The sequence below is a fragment of the Hemitrygon akajei genome, chromosome 29 (genome assembly GCF_048418815.1).
Source record: "Hemitrygon akajei chromosome 29, sHemAka1.3, whole genome shotgun sequence".
NCBI classification, from domain to species: domain Eukaryota; kingdom Metazoa; phylum Chordata; class Chondrichthyes; order Myliobatiformes; family Dasyatidae; genus Hemitrygon; species Hemitrygon akajei.
Genome location: NC_133152.1, coordinates 41647305 through 41663160, shown reverse-complemented (window position 1 = coordinate 41663160; position 15856 = coordinate 41647305). Strand labels below are relative to the sequence as shown.

Genomic DNA, 15856 nt, shown 5'->3' with positions numbered 1-15856 from the left:
AATGTATGGGACATTGGAAAAAAAGTTGAATTTCCCCATGGGGATGAATAACCAGGCACGCCCAGGATCCTCTTCAGTTTGCGTATAAGGAGAAGGTGGGAGTGGAGGATGCTATCACGTATTTGCTGCACAAATCACTCTCTCACCTAGAGGGGGTCAGTTGTGCTGTGAGGATTACATTCCTTGACTTCTCTAGTGCCTTTAACACCATCCTGCCCAAGATCTTAAGGCACAAACTAACGGAGATGGGAGTAGACTCTCACATGGTGGATTGGATAGTGGACTACTTGACAGATAGACCTATCTATCTATCTATAATTAGATTGTGTTGATTGGCTCAAGAAATGAGTGGAAGATGGGAGGTAGCAGTTGTTTCACCTGGTGGTTTGGGACTTGAGGCTTCTGTATGAAGGTGGCATTGCCCAGATAGTTGGGATGTGTGATTGATGTTGCCTTGGGGTAATGCTCATAGATACTTTTGATGGTGGGGAGGAAAGTGCTAAACTGATCCACAACTTTACTACAGCTTGCCTTCCTTTGCATTCAAATTGCTGTTACAGGCCACGATGGAACCGGCCAAGTTCAAGTTTAATTGTCATTCTGCCGTACATGAATACAGCCAAATAAAACAGTGTTACTTTGGGGCTAAGATGCAAAGCACAGTACCAACAGTCACACACAGCACAAGGCACATATAAGATGTAAGTAAAATAAAGTCACACAAAAAGTCCAAGGTCTTAAGTCCATGAATGTTGGAGAAATGTGCAGTCAGGATACTTTCAACATTATGTCTGTAGAAACTTATTAGTGTTTAGTGTGCAAGACCACCATAACCTTCTAAAAGATGCTGTTGTGGCTTTCTTGTGATTGCATCTATGTGCTGGGCCCTCATCCAGTATGTTAACACCAAGAACCCTAAAGCTGCTGATGCACCAATACACACTGGTGTGTGTTTGACCTCTGCTTTACTAAAGTCAAGGATTAGTTTCTTAGTTTTACTGATGTTGAGTGATAGGTTGATGGTGTGGATCACTCAGGCACTATCTATCTACTCAATGCCAGTGGTGGTGTTGGTGAATTTGTATATGGCATTGGAGCTATGCTTAGCCCACACTGTCATGTATAGAGAATTGAGTAGGCACTAGGTACACTCTTGAGGTGCAACTGTTTTGAGTAAGATGTTACCGCTAAAATCCAGGATCAGTTTGAGGCAGATGTTAAATGCTGGCCTCTAGCAAATTTTAAGAAACTTTAAAATCGTCCCAGTATATCTATTAACTTAATTCTTACTTTGAGCCATGACTAGGTTTGTTTTTCTCATGGCGGAGGGTGGGGGTTGTTCAAATTCCATTCTCATATCTAGTGGATAATACCAATCTGAGATTTGGAAATGTCATGTAGACTCAGTGACCACTTTATTAGGTATACCTGTCCACCTCATTAATGCAAATATCTAATCAGCCGATCATGTGGCAGCAACTCCATGCATAAACACATGCAAAGATGGTCAAGAGATTCAATTGTTGTTCAGACCAAACATCAGAATGGGAAAGAAATGTGATCTAAGTGACTTTGACTGTGGAAGGATTGTTGCGGCTTGACAGGGTGGTTTGAGTATCTCAGAAACTGCTGATCTCCCGGGATTTTCACACACAACAGTCTCTATTGTTTTCAGAGAATGTTTTTAAAAAAAAAACAAGACAAAACCTCCAGTGAACAGCAGTTCTGTGGGCAAAAACGCCTTGTTAATAAGAGAGGTCGGAGGAGAATGGCCAGACTGGTTCTGTGTGACAGGAAAGACATGAAAGACATTAGCTCAAATAACCATGTGTAACAACAATGATGTGCATCTCTGAATGCACAGCAGGCTGCCTGGTTCTTGAGACTGCTTTGCCCTTCGGTAATATGGCAGAGGTTCATCTCTTCTGTGTCAGTTCCACACAGCCCTCAATTTCTTGAGCTTAAATTTTTTTTTATCAATCTCTCCTTCAAACGCCTCCTGTGGTCTAGTCTCTATCATCCTCTCAGATAGAACATCGAGCTAGCAATTCGGCCTCGTTAAAAATAACAGACAAAAATGCTGAAGAGCTGGCAAGGTTGCCACCTGATGTACAACCAGGCATGGAAAAGAACAACAACTACTAGTCATTCATAACGGGGCAACTGTTGCATCCCATAATCTAATTCAATTCTGGACTGCACTGAGCGTTAGCATTTCCTTAAATAACGATTTCCAAATACCTGTAATTCACTATATTCCAGCTGCTTCTTCACTAATTTCCTATACAAATGTAACCATACTTTTCCCTTTTTAAACTCCAATCCTGAAGCAATAGAAGTTACTGAGGCCACGATCAGCTGTGAGGCCAAGTCATTGAGTATGTTAGAAGTGGAGGTTGACAGGTTCCTGATTAGTGGGAGAAGGGAGAATGTAGTTGAGAGATAAATCATCTGTGATTGAATGACAGAGTGGACTCATTGGGCCAAATGGCCTAATTCTGCTGCTATTTTTTATGGTATTAAGGTCTCTCAGAGCAGTTTACCTTCGAAGGGTAGGATTGCTGATTAGTAGATAGGAAATGATATATAAATGTAACACGGAATAGCAAATAATTGAGTTTCTTTTATTTACAATTGAGGTTATAAAATAGTTTTTATGCTAATGGAATAATAACATTTTCTTGCATCTTACTATCATTAGTGTTTTAATAATGCTGGTATTCTGGAACAAAGCCAGAGACTAATTCTTGATATAAGTAAACCTTAATGGCTCTCTAAATATTCCTGTGCAGCTACTTCACATTTTAGTAAAGCAAGTCTTACTCATGGAGTTATTACAAAAGTTAATGAGGGGAAACATGGATGTGGCGGGGAGCACTGAAAAGAGGATGCTGTCCAAGTTGCATGCCATCTTGGACAATGATTCCCATCTACTCCATAATGTACTGGTTAGGCACAGGAGTACATTCAGCCAGAGACTCATTTCACTGAGATGTAACGCTGAGCATCATAGGAAGTCATTCCTGCCTGGGGCCATCAAACTTTACAACTCCTCCCTCGGAGTGTCAGACACACTGAGCCAATAGGCTGGTCCTGGACTTACTTCCACTTGGCATAATTTACTTATTATTTAATTATTTATGGGTTTATATTGCTATATTTCTACACTATTCTTGGTTGGTGCGACTGTAACGAAACCCAATTTCCCTCGGGATCAATACATACTTTATTGATGTCTGTCACTTGGTTGGCACATTCCTTACACACATTCACTCACACACAAACGCTGCCTTGTCATTCTGCTGTCATTGCAGTGAGTATGCGCACTTCAGTGTCTTCCCTGCTACAGTCATGTAATGAACCCAGTTCTCCCTCCGCATTGCTACATACATTCAGAGTCACACACCAAAATTTAGTTTAGTTGTAAACTGAGCTGATGGGCTCAGGTTGGCTTATGGCATCTTTCCCGTCATACACAGCAGAATATTCTATTTCTTTAGTAATAGGAATGTGTATACAGTGTTTGTATACTGTATTTAAGGTAGATATTTCTAATTATTTTGTAATATTGTAATTACACTGTGGGGTGCATCATATTCTAATTCATGTGTAGTCTTGTGTTAGCTTTGTTGGTAATTAAAGATGACACGTCCTACTGCCTAAAAAAGAGCTCTTCACCCTCAGTAAGGGACAGAGATAGGAGCTGTGAAGAGTTCACACTGGACAAGAATTAAGTACGGAGCTATTATTTTTACTTGTAGATATCATTTTGTAAATGTTGGCATTTCTCCTTTCACTATTTTAACTAATTTTTGTAAGTTTGATTTTTGATGCACCTAATAAACACCCTTGGACTGAAGTGCGAAGTGACTTCAACCACTGGTCATAGCCCATGTATCTAACACATGGATATATTTTCCACAGATCCTTGTTACAGCAGTCATTGCTAGTGCCCTATATGTTGTGCCGGAATCTTCCTTATGGATTCATTCAAGAGCTGGTTAGAATGACTCATCAGGACCAAGAGGTATTCAAACAGGTGAGTTGAAGTAAGGCTCGGGTTCATCAATTCCTACCTTCTGAAAAATGTCAAACTTCCTTCATTTTTGTCTCTTGATCAGAATGCTGTAGTTTCAGAGACTAATACAAAGCCTTGTCCACTTGCTTTTCTGGGCAGCACTGACCACATGCTTTTAAGTGAGGTCTTAAACTAAGGTTTCTTCTTGGATGAATGCAATAGATGCTGTGATATAATGTAAGAAGAGCATCGAGGAGACAAGTCACAAGATAACAGTCATATGTGTAGTGTTAGTGTGACATTGTTAACAGCTCAGAGCATTGGAGTTCAGAGTGCAATTCCGGGGCCATCTCTAAATTCTCCCTGTAACTATGTGGGTTTCTTCCCACAGTCCAAAGATATGAGTTAATAGGTTAATTGGTCATTGTAAATTGACCTGTGATTGGGTAAATGGGTAGGTTGCTGGGCAGGCTACGCAGACCGTTAGATCAGAAGGGCCAGTTCCACGCTGTATCACTATGAAAATAATAAATAAAAAATACAGTATAAGATCAGGCCCTTTGGCCCAAGATGTCTGGGCCAACCTTGATGTCAATGCAAGCTAATCCCATTGCTTAAACATAATCCTGATCTCTCCATTCCCTTCATATTAATGTTACAGTTAAAACTAGAGATACCGTGACATTTGGGTATCTATATTTAAAAATGCTTTGCATAATTAATGCATTTTTGTGGTTTCTGGTGTACTCTTAAAAATTTTTCCTTCCTTTGACTTTATTTGTTTCCTCTAAGTGAATGTTGATGCTAGAATGCCAACTACTCTTGATAAACCTGTTTATACCAACAAATTGAATTATCCAGCAGTTTCAATTAAGCAACACAAGCATAACAAATGGGGATTGTGGAGCATCTCATCCACAGTTGATTTCATTTAAATAATTGAATTGACAAGATTTAAGTTCCACCTTCCACCATAACAATTTAAATTGCAGTCCTCTGTGCTTGTTCTGAATTTTATTTGCCTTTTTGCAGTGCTTTACATCAGAACTTCTGGTGCAAATTTTTAATTTCTAATCTGATTTTTTTAAAAACCTTGCCCTTTAGAGGTTAACAGTTAATTCACCTAGATTGTAAAGTGAAGGAGATTCTGTTATGACATTGGGACGTTAAGGGGAAATAATGGATTGATAATATGTTGGTTTATACAAAGATAGATTCTTGAATGCTTAAAATTCTGAATTGCTTATAGAAATGCTCGTGGGGATATTAGGAAAAGTTGGGAATGGCACACAAATCTGATGGAACATTGAACAGTACAGCGCTGGATAGGTGCTTTGCCCGCTATGTATATTATGGGCATGGTGCCAAATGAAACTAATCCCTTCTGCCTACATGTGATCCATACCCCTTCATTCCCTGCATATCTAAAAGCTGCTTCAGTGCCAGTATCATACTTGCTACGGTCACCTCTGGCAGTATGTTGGGGGTACCTACAATACTATGTATTTAAAACAAAACCTTGCCCTGTGCATCTCATTTAAACTTTCCCCTCTCACTTTAAAGATATGCTCTCTAGTTTATGACATTTTTATCCTGGGAGCAAGATTCTGGACATCCACCCTATCTATGCCTCCAATAATGTTATAGCATTCTATCTAATTTCGCCTCAGCCTCTACTTCAGAGAAAGCTAGCCAAGTTTATCTAATCTCATGCCAATACCTTCTAATCCAAGCAGCATCCTGATAAACCTCTTCTACACCCCCTCCAAAGCCTTTATGCCCTTGTATTGAGGCGGCCAGAACTGCACACAGCACTCTGAATGCTCCGTAACCAGAGATTTATACATCTAGACACGACTTCCTGACTCTCGTACTCTGCACCTACTGACGAAGGCAAGCACCTTCTTTACCACTTTATCTACTTGTGTTGCCACTTTCAGGAGAGTATGGGCTTGGACTCTAGTGGCCCTCTGTACATTTTGAATATGTTGTACAAATAGGTAAGCAGAAGGCAAGTACTTCAGATATTACCAGGACAATAAGGCCATTTTGTGCAACCACATCCTCACTGCGTTATCAAGTTTTCATCTGTAATTTTCATTGTTATTGGACGATATTCTGCCATGAAATTTGACGTGGTGAATTTAGGTAATAGAGTAGTGATTTACTGTTGAGCTTGATATTTTCACCTTCTATTCAACAGATCTTTATTCCAATTATACAAGGGCTGGCATCAGCAGTAAAAGAATGCTCTTTGGATGGTGATAACTTCAAGTATCCCCTTGCGGTGAGATGGGTTTGTGGGTCGGGTAGACTAAAATTTAGTGCCACTTTGAGTCCGTACAATTCACATGAATTATTTTAAGATGTTGATCGTGACTTGCAGCAAATTAGAATATGCATCACAAATGCCGTCGTTCTGCATGATCTATTTTGACTTCTGTTATCTGTAAAGCTTTTTTTTATTAATGCTGTAGTCTCTATTGTCTAAAGAAATTTCTGAAATCTGATTGTGTAAGTGCAGGTTATTATAGTTTCTTGTCAAGAGACATTTGTTCTTATTATTGATCTTGTTCCAGTGCTGTCATCTGCTTTAACTTTCTTCTTTGTTCTGAGATCATGATAGCCTTCAGTTAACTGTGACGCTCTTGGGCAGAAACGTTTAAATTTAAGAGTTTTATCCCTGAGTTGTGGACTTTTCATGCTGCAGGGGTGTGGTGAAGATGGCTGGTTTATTGACAAGAGTTCAAGATTGGAAAGTGTTTTAAAATTTAAGACAGTTTTATGTCCTTTGGGAAAGGAATTCATGATATGTTGAACTTTCTGGCTGAAAGGAGGACTTGGATGCCGTAAATTTATTGTTTAAGCTGTGTTGTAGGTATATTCAGTAATGTTTTTTTAAACAAAACTAGACCAAAATTGGAAATTTGATTATTTTAATTAATTGAATCAGTCTTTCAAAGCTTTTTTCTGTCAGTTCTGTTCCTAATAGTCACCTAAAACTTTTCTTTTAGGCACTGCAAGAATTGTGTGAAATTAAATTTGGGAAAACTCATCCTGTGTGCACTTTGGTAAGTTTTATTGAATCTGAATTGTAGCTTATTCCACCAAATGTTTCAAAGATGGTGGTTAATTTAAGAGAAATTTAATTAAATTGCAATCCAGTAAAGAACATGATGGAGTGGGGGGAGAATAGTGTAGTTCATGTTATGAAATTAATGCAAATTCTGAACACTGAACTTAAATCTTATTTTACTAATCACTCTGAATAGTTTGGTTAGAGCATCACATGTATAGTTGATCCTCATGACCAGAAATCCATAGGTTTGATCTGTGATCAGTACTGAATTAGTTGGTTAGTTTTAGGTTTCTATTGTTGGTCTTGGTTGATAATTCAATAACTGCTTTGAGCAGGGAAGATTTACATTTTGACTTCTATCTAGTGAGACTTGCGAGAATGTGTCACAGTCAAATTCTGCTGGGACCTGCATGGTAAACGATTATTTGAAGATATTATTTGTGGTTCGTGTCAGTGAGTCCCATGTCAAAGAATTAATACTGTGGAAAAAGGTGCAACATTGGGAGGGGGAAAGACCTCATTTGCCAATTAGAAAATAGCAGTAAATTCTGCAACCTGGGTTCAATTCTGCTGCTGTCTGTAAGGAGTTCAGATTTTTCTCCATAGCCACGTGGCTTTCCTCCAGGTTTCCTGGTTTCCTCCCACATTCTAAAGACATAAGGGTTAATAGGTTAATTGGTCACTTGGTTGTAAGTGGGCAGTGTGGGTAAAAGGGCCTGTTACTGTGTTGTATCCTTGAGTGAAAGTAAACTAAATCCGTTGTTAACTGGGCCATTCTTTTGCTTTCACAGGTGATATCATTGCCGTTGTTTTTGCCTGATCCTCTGAGTCAAGGCTCGGGCAGAGAGTTGCAAAGACTTTCATTCCTTGGGGCTTGCTTCAGCCTATCTGTATTTGCAGAGGATGATGTAAGTACTATGGTATATTCAATTGCTAGTTTCTCTCTTCAGCTCAGTAGACTGTTGTGACTGTAATAAGTGTAATGGAGAGGAGCCGATCTTTAGAATTGCAGATGGCTTTTTATATCTGCAAGTAAAACTGCACAGTGGCATTAGATCAAGGGTTCCCAACCTGGAGTCCATGGACCCCTCAGATAATGGTAACAGTCCATGACATAAAGGTTGGAAACCCCTGCATTGGAGCATAGAACAGTGCAGCACAGTACATGCCCTTTGGTCCATGAGTTGTGCTGGCCTTCTTCCACCACTCTGTATATATTAAAAAAAACTATCTCTGACACTCCCCTCTATACGTTCTTGCAATCACCTTAAAGTTATGCCTCTTTATATTAGCCATTTCAACCCTGGGAAAAAGTCTCTGGCTATCCAATTGATCTATACCTGTTGTTACCTTGTACACCTTCCAATTCACCTCTCATCCTCAGTTCTAAAGAGAAAAACCTTAGCTTGCTCAACCTCCCCTCTTTAGAGGTGCTCTCCAATCCAGGCAACGTCCTGGTGAATCTCCTCTGCACCTTCTCTTAAGTGTCCACATTCTTCCTATAATAAGGTGACCAGAACTGGACACAATATGGTCTAACCAGGGTTTTGTAGAGCTGCAGCATTGCCTTACAGCTCTTGAACTCAAACATAGTTTATGCAATTTAAGTTCCAGGAGATATTCGTAGCAATATTCCTGCCAGTTAATTTTTCCACTGAATAATTCAAAAGTTGCAAGTCATGGGAATACCATGGAACCCTCCAAATTATGATAAGACCAGACCAAGTGTTTAAGTTGTAACTATCCCAAACCAGTAGAGGAATTGGTCTTTATGGTTACCAAGACTGAATCATAGGTATTTATACTGCACAAGAAGTGGGCATGTAATTCGAGTTTGAGTTTTTTGTTATTTTGGGCTATGAATGTCAGACTCCACTTTGTGAGTAAACAAACATTTGTTTCTTCTGTCTAACCTTTTTTCAAATTGCTTTAAATCTGTGGCTTCTCTACCGTTGCGGAAACCAACATACCAAATCTGCATACTAAAGAAAATGAAAATGTTGGTCGCTGTTTTGCTGACAAATTGGCTGACCTCTTAACTCATTGTAATGCAGTAAAGGAAAATGTGATAGGAGGTTACATTAGGAAAATGTACAGGAAATGTGATAGGAGGTTACATTAGTGTGATTTGTGGCCTAAAATTGAAACCAAACTTAAAATTGAAACAGTTACTAAAGATAAAGGAAGTTGGCTATGTTTAATGATTATAGATCACTTTCTCAAAATGAGCTTTATTTTTGTGTAGAGTATTGTGAAATGTAACAAGAGATTCTGCAGATTGATGTTCCGCATTTCTGACACAAAGAGAAGCTGCTAACTCAAGTGTACTTTTAAGTGATCAGTATTTCAATGCAAATTGTCAGCACTTTGCCATCTGTGTTTTTTAGACAAGAGTTGTGGAGAAATATTTTTCTGGACCTACACTTACGCTTGAAAATACCAGAGTTGTCAGTCAGTCCTTGCAACACCATTTAGAATCAGCCAGGGTAAGTATTTTAAGCTGAAATTGTAATGTCTGAAGAACACACAATACTTTTTTAAAACTGTTTCTGCAAGTGTATTTTTCACTATTAGTGATATAAGTATTAAAAATGCTATTTAAAGTTGTTCTTTTCACTGATGTAAAATAACTCCTCTCACTTGCACGGTGACATGTACAATGGAATTGTTATAGACTTGAGCAGGTCTGAAACATGCTAAGACATTTCCAAAGTTGGGCCTCTGTATTGGTATCATTTTAACCGCAGGTCAGTAGTGAGTTGAACGGTAATCTTGCAGATTTTAAAGCCAAGACTTTTGTTTTGCAGACTGACCTTTTCAAAATTCTGCACAACATATTACTCAATGGTGAGACCAGAGAGAGTGCATTGAATTACATGGCAGCAGTGGTAAATCGCAATATGAAGAAGGCACAAATGCAGGTAAGTGCAGGATTAGCTTCATGGTGGATATCTGCAACACATGTCAGGTTATCTCAGTGGTGCTGCTTTGAAATGGAACTAAAATGAAAACTTTTCATGATGTGCATTATTAATATGATCCTCTCCGTCTTCAGGTTTTGAACTTTGACTGATGTTGCTATTTCCTGAAATTTTCCAGCCATCAAATATTGTTATAGGACATGAGCTCTCCAGTAGAAATTTTTGCACTTTATTTTGTGTTTTATAGAGTTAGTTTTTAATCATTTGGGCACTGTCACATTTAAGACAATAAGAGATAAGCACAGAATTAGGCTAATTTGGCCCATCAAGTCAGCTCTGCCAATCCATCATAGCTGATTTATCTCTCTCAATCCCATTCTCCTGCCTTCTCACTGCATCATTTGACAGCCTTACTAATTAAGAACCTATCAACCTCCACTTTACGTATATCCAATGACTTTGTCTTCTCAGCCATCTGTGGTAATGAATTCTAAATTCGCCACCCTCTAGCTAAGAAATTCCTCCTCTGTTCTAAAGAGGCATCCTTCTATTCTGAAAATTCTATTCATAAAAATCTATTTTATGGATTTCGCCTTGTATTGGTTGTGGTAGGCATCCATATCCGTGAATAGATAGAAATGGAAGTATAAAATTTAAAATTTAATGGAGGATGTTAAAGAAACTGCTACCTTCGCAGCTGCCACAGAGTAATTTTATTAATTTGTAGAACATTTATGGGTCAAAATGTTAATAAAATTAAAATCTATTTCTTGCAGACAGATGACCGAATGGTATCGACGGATGGATTCATGCTGAATTTTCTGTGGGTGCTTCAGCAACTGAGCACAAAGATCAAGTTAGAGACTGTAGATCCGATGTATATTTTCCACCCAAAGTGTCGCATCAATATTCTTGCAGATGAGACTCGCGTGAAAGCGTCCATGGAAGACATTAAAAGCTGGCTTGCAGAGCTTAGTAAGTAAATATGAATCATTAAAGACGTATCAAAACTGCTTGAAAATAACCTTTTGTACAAAAATTGTGCATTCATTATACTGTAGAAGTGTGTACCTTTTCTGCAGTGTTCTCTAGTGAGTTTAAAGTGGGGCATGGTGTATGTCTGGGCTTACAGTAGTTAATGGGGGGGGTGATAAGCAAGGGGGTGGTAGCAGTTAGCACAACGTTGTACAGCATTGATTAGGGTTCAATTACAGCCACTGTCTCTAAGGACTTAGTACATTTTCCCTGTGACTGCATGGATTTCCTCTGGGTGCTTCAGTTTCCTCCCACATTCCAAAGTCCTGTGAGCTAGGGATAGTAATTTGTGGGCATGCTATGTTGCTGTAGGAAGCAAGATAGTACCTGTGGCCTGTCTCCTGCACATGCTCAGACTGTGATGCAAACGACGCATTCCACTGTGTTTTGATGTACGTGTAACAAATAAAGCTAATCTTTAATTATACATCAAACAAAAGTAAATTTACTCAGTACCAAGTACCACCTTCCCTCCCGACCCCAAGACAGTTCTCCAGACTTCACCCATCAGACAGAAGGTGCAGCAATCTCTCTCAATAAAACTGGATAATTTCTAAAGAAAATAAGTGGCTGAAGGCTGCTTTAAATGATACAAGATGAATCTGTCACTTACCGTAGATTCCGGATTATAAGCCGCTACTTTTTTCCCACATTTTGAACAGCTTTGAACTCTGCGGCCTTTAATCCGGAGCGGCTAATACATGGTTTTTTTCATGCCGCCTCGTAAACATTTTGCCTCGTAACAGTAGACCAATGAAATTGTACGATAAATCAAGCGCACTTTCACAATTAAATTATTGTAAATCAGTCATTTGTACTCACCCTCATCAACATGGAAAATACTCGAAGAAAAGCAAGACCCGAGCGCGTCAGACCCGATTAGACCCGATCGCGTTACGCAAGCGCGTCAGACCCGATTAGACCCGATCGCGTTACGCAAGCACGTCAGACCCGATTAGACCCGATCGCGTTACGCAAGCGCGTCAGACCCGATTAGACCCGATCGCGTTACGCAAGCGCGTCAGACCCGATTAGACCCGATCGCGTTACGCAAGCGCGTCAGACCCGAGCGAAAACGCTGCTTTTAAGTTAAAGGCTGCAGTATATATATTTTTACCAGTCGCTATGAGATATTGGAATGTTGTTCGTGCTGTTCAGTAAAAAAGTATATGCAACGTAATTTGTGTTACCGATACGTATGTATATTTAAAAGTAGCGGTGCGGCCTAAAATCCGGTGTGGCCTTTACAATTAAAAAATTGATTTTATTTCTAAAATTAGAGCCAGCGGCTTTTAATCAGGTGCGCTCTGTAGTCCGGAATCTACGGTAATCTGTCTGTATAGTCGCAAAGCTCGATTGACAATTCCAATAGCACGCTTACATGTAGTATTTCCTTTAATATTTACCAGGTTTCTGCTGACTTTTAGAAAACTTTTTTCTCTGACAGATGATCAGTCTACATTTGCTGAGCCAAAGTTCCCAACAGAGTGCTTTTTCCTGACGCTACATGCACATCATCTTGCTATCCTGCCGAGCTGCCGACGTTACATACGAAGACTACGAGCTATTCGAGATCTGAACAGGTAGGAATAAACATCGAGAGGCAATCTGCAATCTTTGCTTTTTGCTTGGCATCCAGCTAAGTGACTTGAAACTGTTGTAATGGAGAAACATTTGTCATGCAACTTCACTAACAGCTATCTGACAATGGCTAGCTATTCTATTTATACATTGTTGCTTGCAGAAGGAACATTCCCAGAAGGCGAGCAACCCTTCCTCTATTAAGCCAAAACGTCTTGTACAATATCTGAGGGAATTTCATTTATCGTCTTGTTTGTGTGATACTGTTAGCAATATTGCAGCATTGTCACTACTTTACAGGAGAATCGACCTAGGCTTTTATGTATGAGTCTCTGCAATAGCTTATACTTCTTGACTGTAAAGACAAGGTTGCTACTGAAGCCATTGCTGCCAGTTTTCAGTGGTACAATATCTTGCTTTCAAATTGTCTACCTTGAAATTTCAACATGACAAGTCTTTATCTAGAAAGGTACGGTGGGGTGAGTTTGCACTGTGGGGACGATGCAATAAACGTGCGGCTTATCTGAATTTATTTTCTTGCCTATTTATTGTTCAAAATTTTGAAACCAACAAGGGCACAAAATTTGGATAAGTTTCATATAAAATTCATGATCTTCTTGGTTCTGTGATGACCAGTTTCTTAACTAGAGTCTGAATGACAAAAATGGATCTTTAAACTATTGACCAAAAAGCTTAGCCATTCCCCATGACCCTCAACCTCCTCAGATAAAATCAGAACCAGGTGTGCACATTTCAATCAAATGTTAATGGCTCAGTTTCTGAACGATTTCTCATTTAACCGCTCTCAGGATTGCTGTGGGTCAACTCCCTTCGGCCTTGCACTGTAATTTTCAGTGTTGCCAGTATAAATGATGCAGCATTTTCCTTGACTACCTTTCATGCAGAATAACATGAAAGGGGTTACTCAAAGGCTGCTTGTTGGTGTATTCAAATTCTATCCAGAGATCTGAGCGCAAAAATTAGCATGACATCCTGTGCCAGATTGAGTGAGCATAGTGATATGCTAATAAGTGAATGAGCTGTGGATACCCGAAGGTCTTGTAATTCCATTGCTATTTACTTTGAAGAGCAAAGCAGTTACATCAGTAGCTTTGCCAATATTTATTTTTCAATTGACATCACTAAAATAGAGGTGGTTGTCGTCAACGCTGCACTCTGTGGTAGATAGCTTTGTGCAAGTTGGCTGCCATTTCCTGAGTGAAATATTGCATTTGCTGTAAAGTGGGCTTGGGTCTCCAGAGGTAATGAAAGACACAAATCTAAATTTTTCCATTTAGAACATAGACAATAGAACAGTACAGGCCATTCACCTCAGTGATATGCCGACCCTTTAACCTACTCCAAGTTCAATCTAACCCTCCATAGCCCTCCATTTTTCTTTAGAACCATAGAACATTACAGCACAGAAAAAGGCCTTTTGGCCCTTCTTGGCTGTGCTGAACCATTTTTTTTGCCTAGTCCCACTGACCTGCACCTGGGCCATATCCCTCCAAACCCCTCTCATCCATATACCTGTCCAAGTTTTTCTTAAATGTCAAAAGTGAGCCCGCATTCACCACTTCATCTGGCAGTTCATTCCGCACTCCCACCACTCTGTGTGAAGAAGTCCCTCCCCCATGTTCCCTTTAAATTTTTCCCCCTTCACCCTTAATCTATGACCTCTGGTTTTTTTTCTCCCCTGACCTCAGTGGAAAAAGCCTGCTTGCATTCACTCTATCTATACCCATCATAATTTTATACACCTCTATCAAATCTCCCCTCATTCTTCTACGCTCCAGGGAATAAAGTCCCAACCTATTCAACCTTTCTCTGTAACTCAGTTTCTTAAGTCCCGGCAACATCCTTGTAAACCTTCTCTGCACTCTTTCAACCTTATTAATATCCTTCCTGTAATTAGGTGACCAAAACTGCACACAATACTCCAAATTCGTTCTCACCAATGTCTTGTACAACCTCACCATTACATTCCAACTCTTATACTCAATGCTTTGATTTATAAAGGCCAATGTACCAAAAGCATCCATCTGCCTAAGTAATAGTCTCTTAAATATTCCTAATGTATCTGCTGCCACCACCACTCTGACAGCAGGCTTCACCTAATCTATTACTGTGGTCAAAGAAAAACACCTATTGCTGACAGATGAGTGGTGGAGTGCAGATATGTCTTGACCAAAGGAGGTATAAGAAGCTCCTTTCCTCTGCTAGCCTTGGGCAATGTGTAGCACCTTCTTAACCCCTCCCCCCATCCCCCTGATCAGGGTCACATGAAGCCATGGGGGCAGGTGGTGGATGGTCAAATGAGCAGCTGGTGCGTATCAAGTCCTGTGTGACCACTGATGCCAGGTAGACAGTCTCTGAAGAGTATTGATAATGACTGGGGTCACCATTCTTGCAAAGACATTTGATAAGATTTCTTCCTTTTTGTATAAAATTCATCTTAACTTCTCTTGTAGGACTGTTGAAGAACTAAAAAACAGTGAGAGCCAGTGGAAAGATTCTCCATTGGCAAACAGACATAGGGAGATGTTGAAACGATGTAAAACTCAATTGAAGGTATGTAAGATACTGGTGCAAAATTATCACCAAAGGTGCTCTTAATAGGTAGATTCTTTAGATTCTAAGAAAGACTTGTTTCCTCCGAATGCTCTAGATTCCTCCCACATTCCAAAGACATAGTGGTTAGTAGGTTACTAGGTCATTGTAAATTATCCTGTGATTAGGCTAGGATTAAATATGTGGGTTGCTGGCCAGTGCAGCTCAGTGGGCCAGAAGAACCTGATTTGCAAAGTATCTACAAACAAATAAATGAAATTTGGATCTACCTTGATAACCAGGAAATCTAAAGTGATTATATCTGATGATTAAAACAAGTTAAATCAGTAATGGTGATAGCAAATGTTTACCTATCCAGTTCACTCACTTCCTTCGGGGATTAAATTTGCCATCTTGGCCTTAGTGACTTGGATCCGGGCCATACCTTCCAAATATCTGGACCTGACTTGCACTACCTTACTTTCCCTTTTCTATTTTCTAATTATGATTTATAACTTAAATTTTTATTATATCTACTTCGATTTGTGCTTCAGGGAACGCAAAGTGCAGAATCAAATATCGCTGTGATAATTGTACGCTCTATCAATTCTTTGGTGACAAAGTTAAGTATTAAGAATTAGTGACTCTAAAAGCACCAATCAGAATCAA

At 39.5% G+C, this 15856-nt stretch overlaps 1 protein-coding gene across 2 annotated transcripts in view; it reads left to right on the top strand.

The window, feature by feature from the left end:
- ube4b (ubiquitination factor E4B, UFD2 homolog (S. cerevisiae)) overlaps positions 1-15856 on the top strand; it is a 100711-nt gene that overhangs the window by 50143 nt on the left and 34712 nt on the right. For both annotated transcript variants that reach the window (XM_073032217.1, XM_073032216.1), the window contains 9 exons: positions 3925-4039; positions 6222-6305; positions 7033-7089; positions 7889-8005; positions 9485-9583; positions 9905-10018; positions 10795-10993; positions 12501-12636; positions 15109-15208. In XM_073032217.1, the coding sequence (XP_072888318.1) occupies positions 3925-4039; positions 6222-6305; positions 7033-7089; positions 7889-8005; positions 9485-9583; positions 9905-10018; positions 10795-10993; positions 12501-12636; positions 15109-15208 (1021 nt within the window). The remainder of the gene's footprint in view (positions 1-3924; positions 4040-6221; positions 6306-7032; positions 7090-7888; positions 8006-9484; positions 9584-9904; positions 10019-10794; positions 10994-12500; positions 12637-15108; positions 15209-15856) is intronic.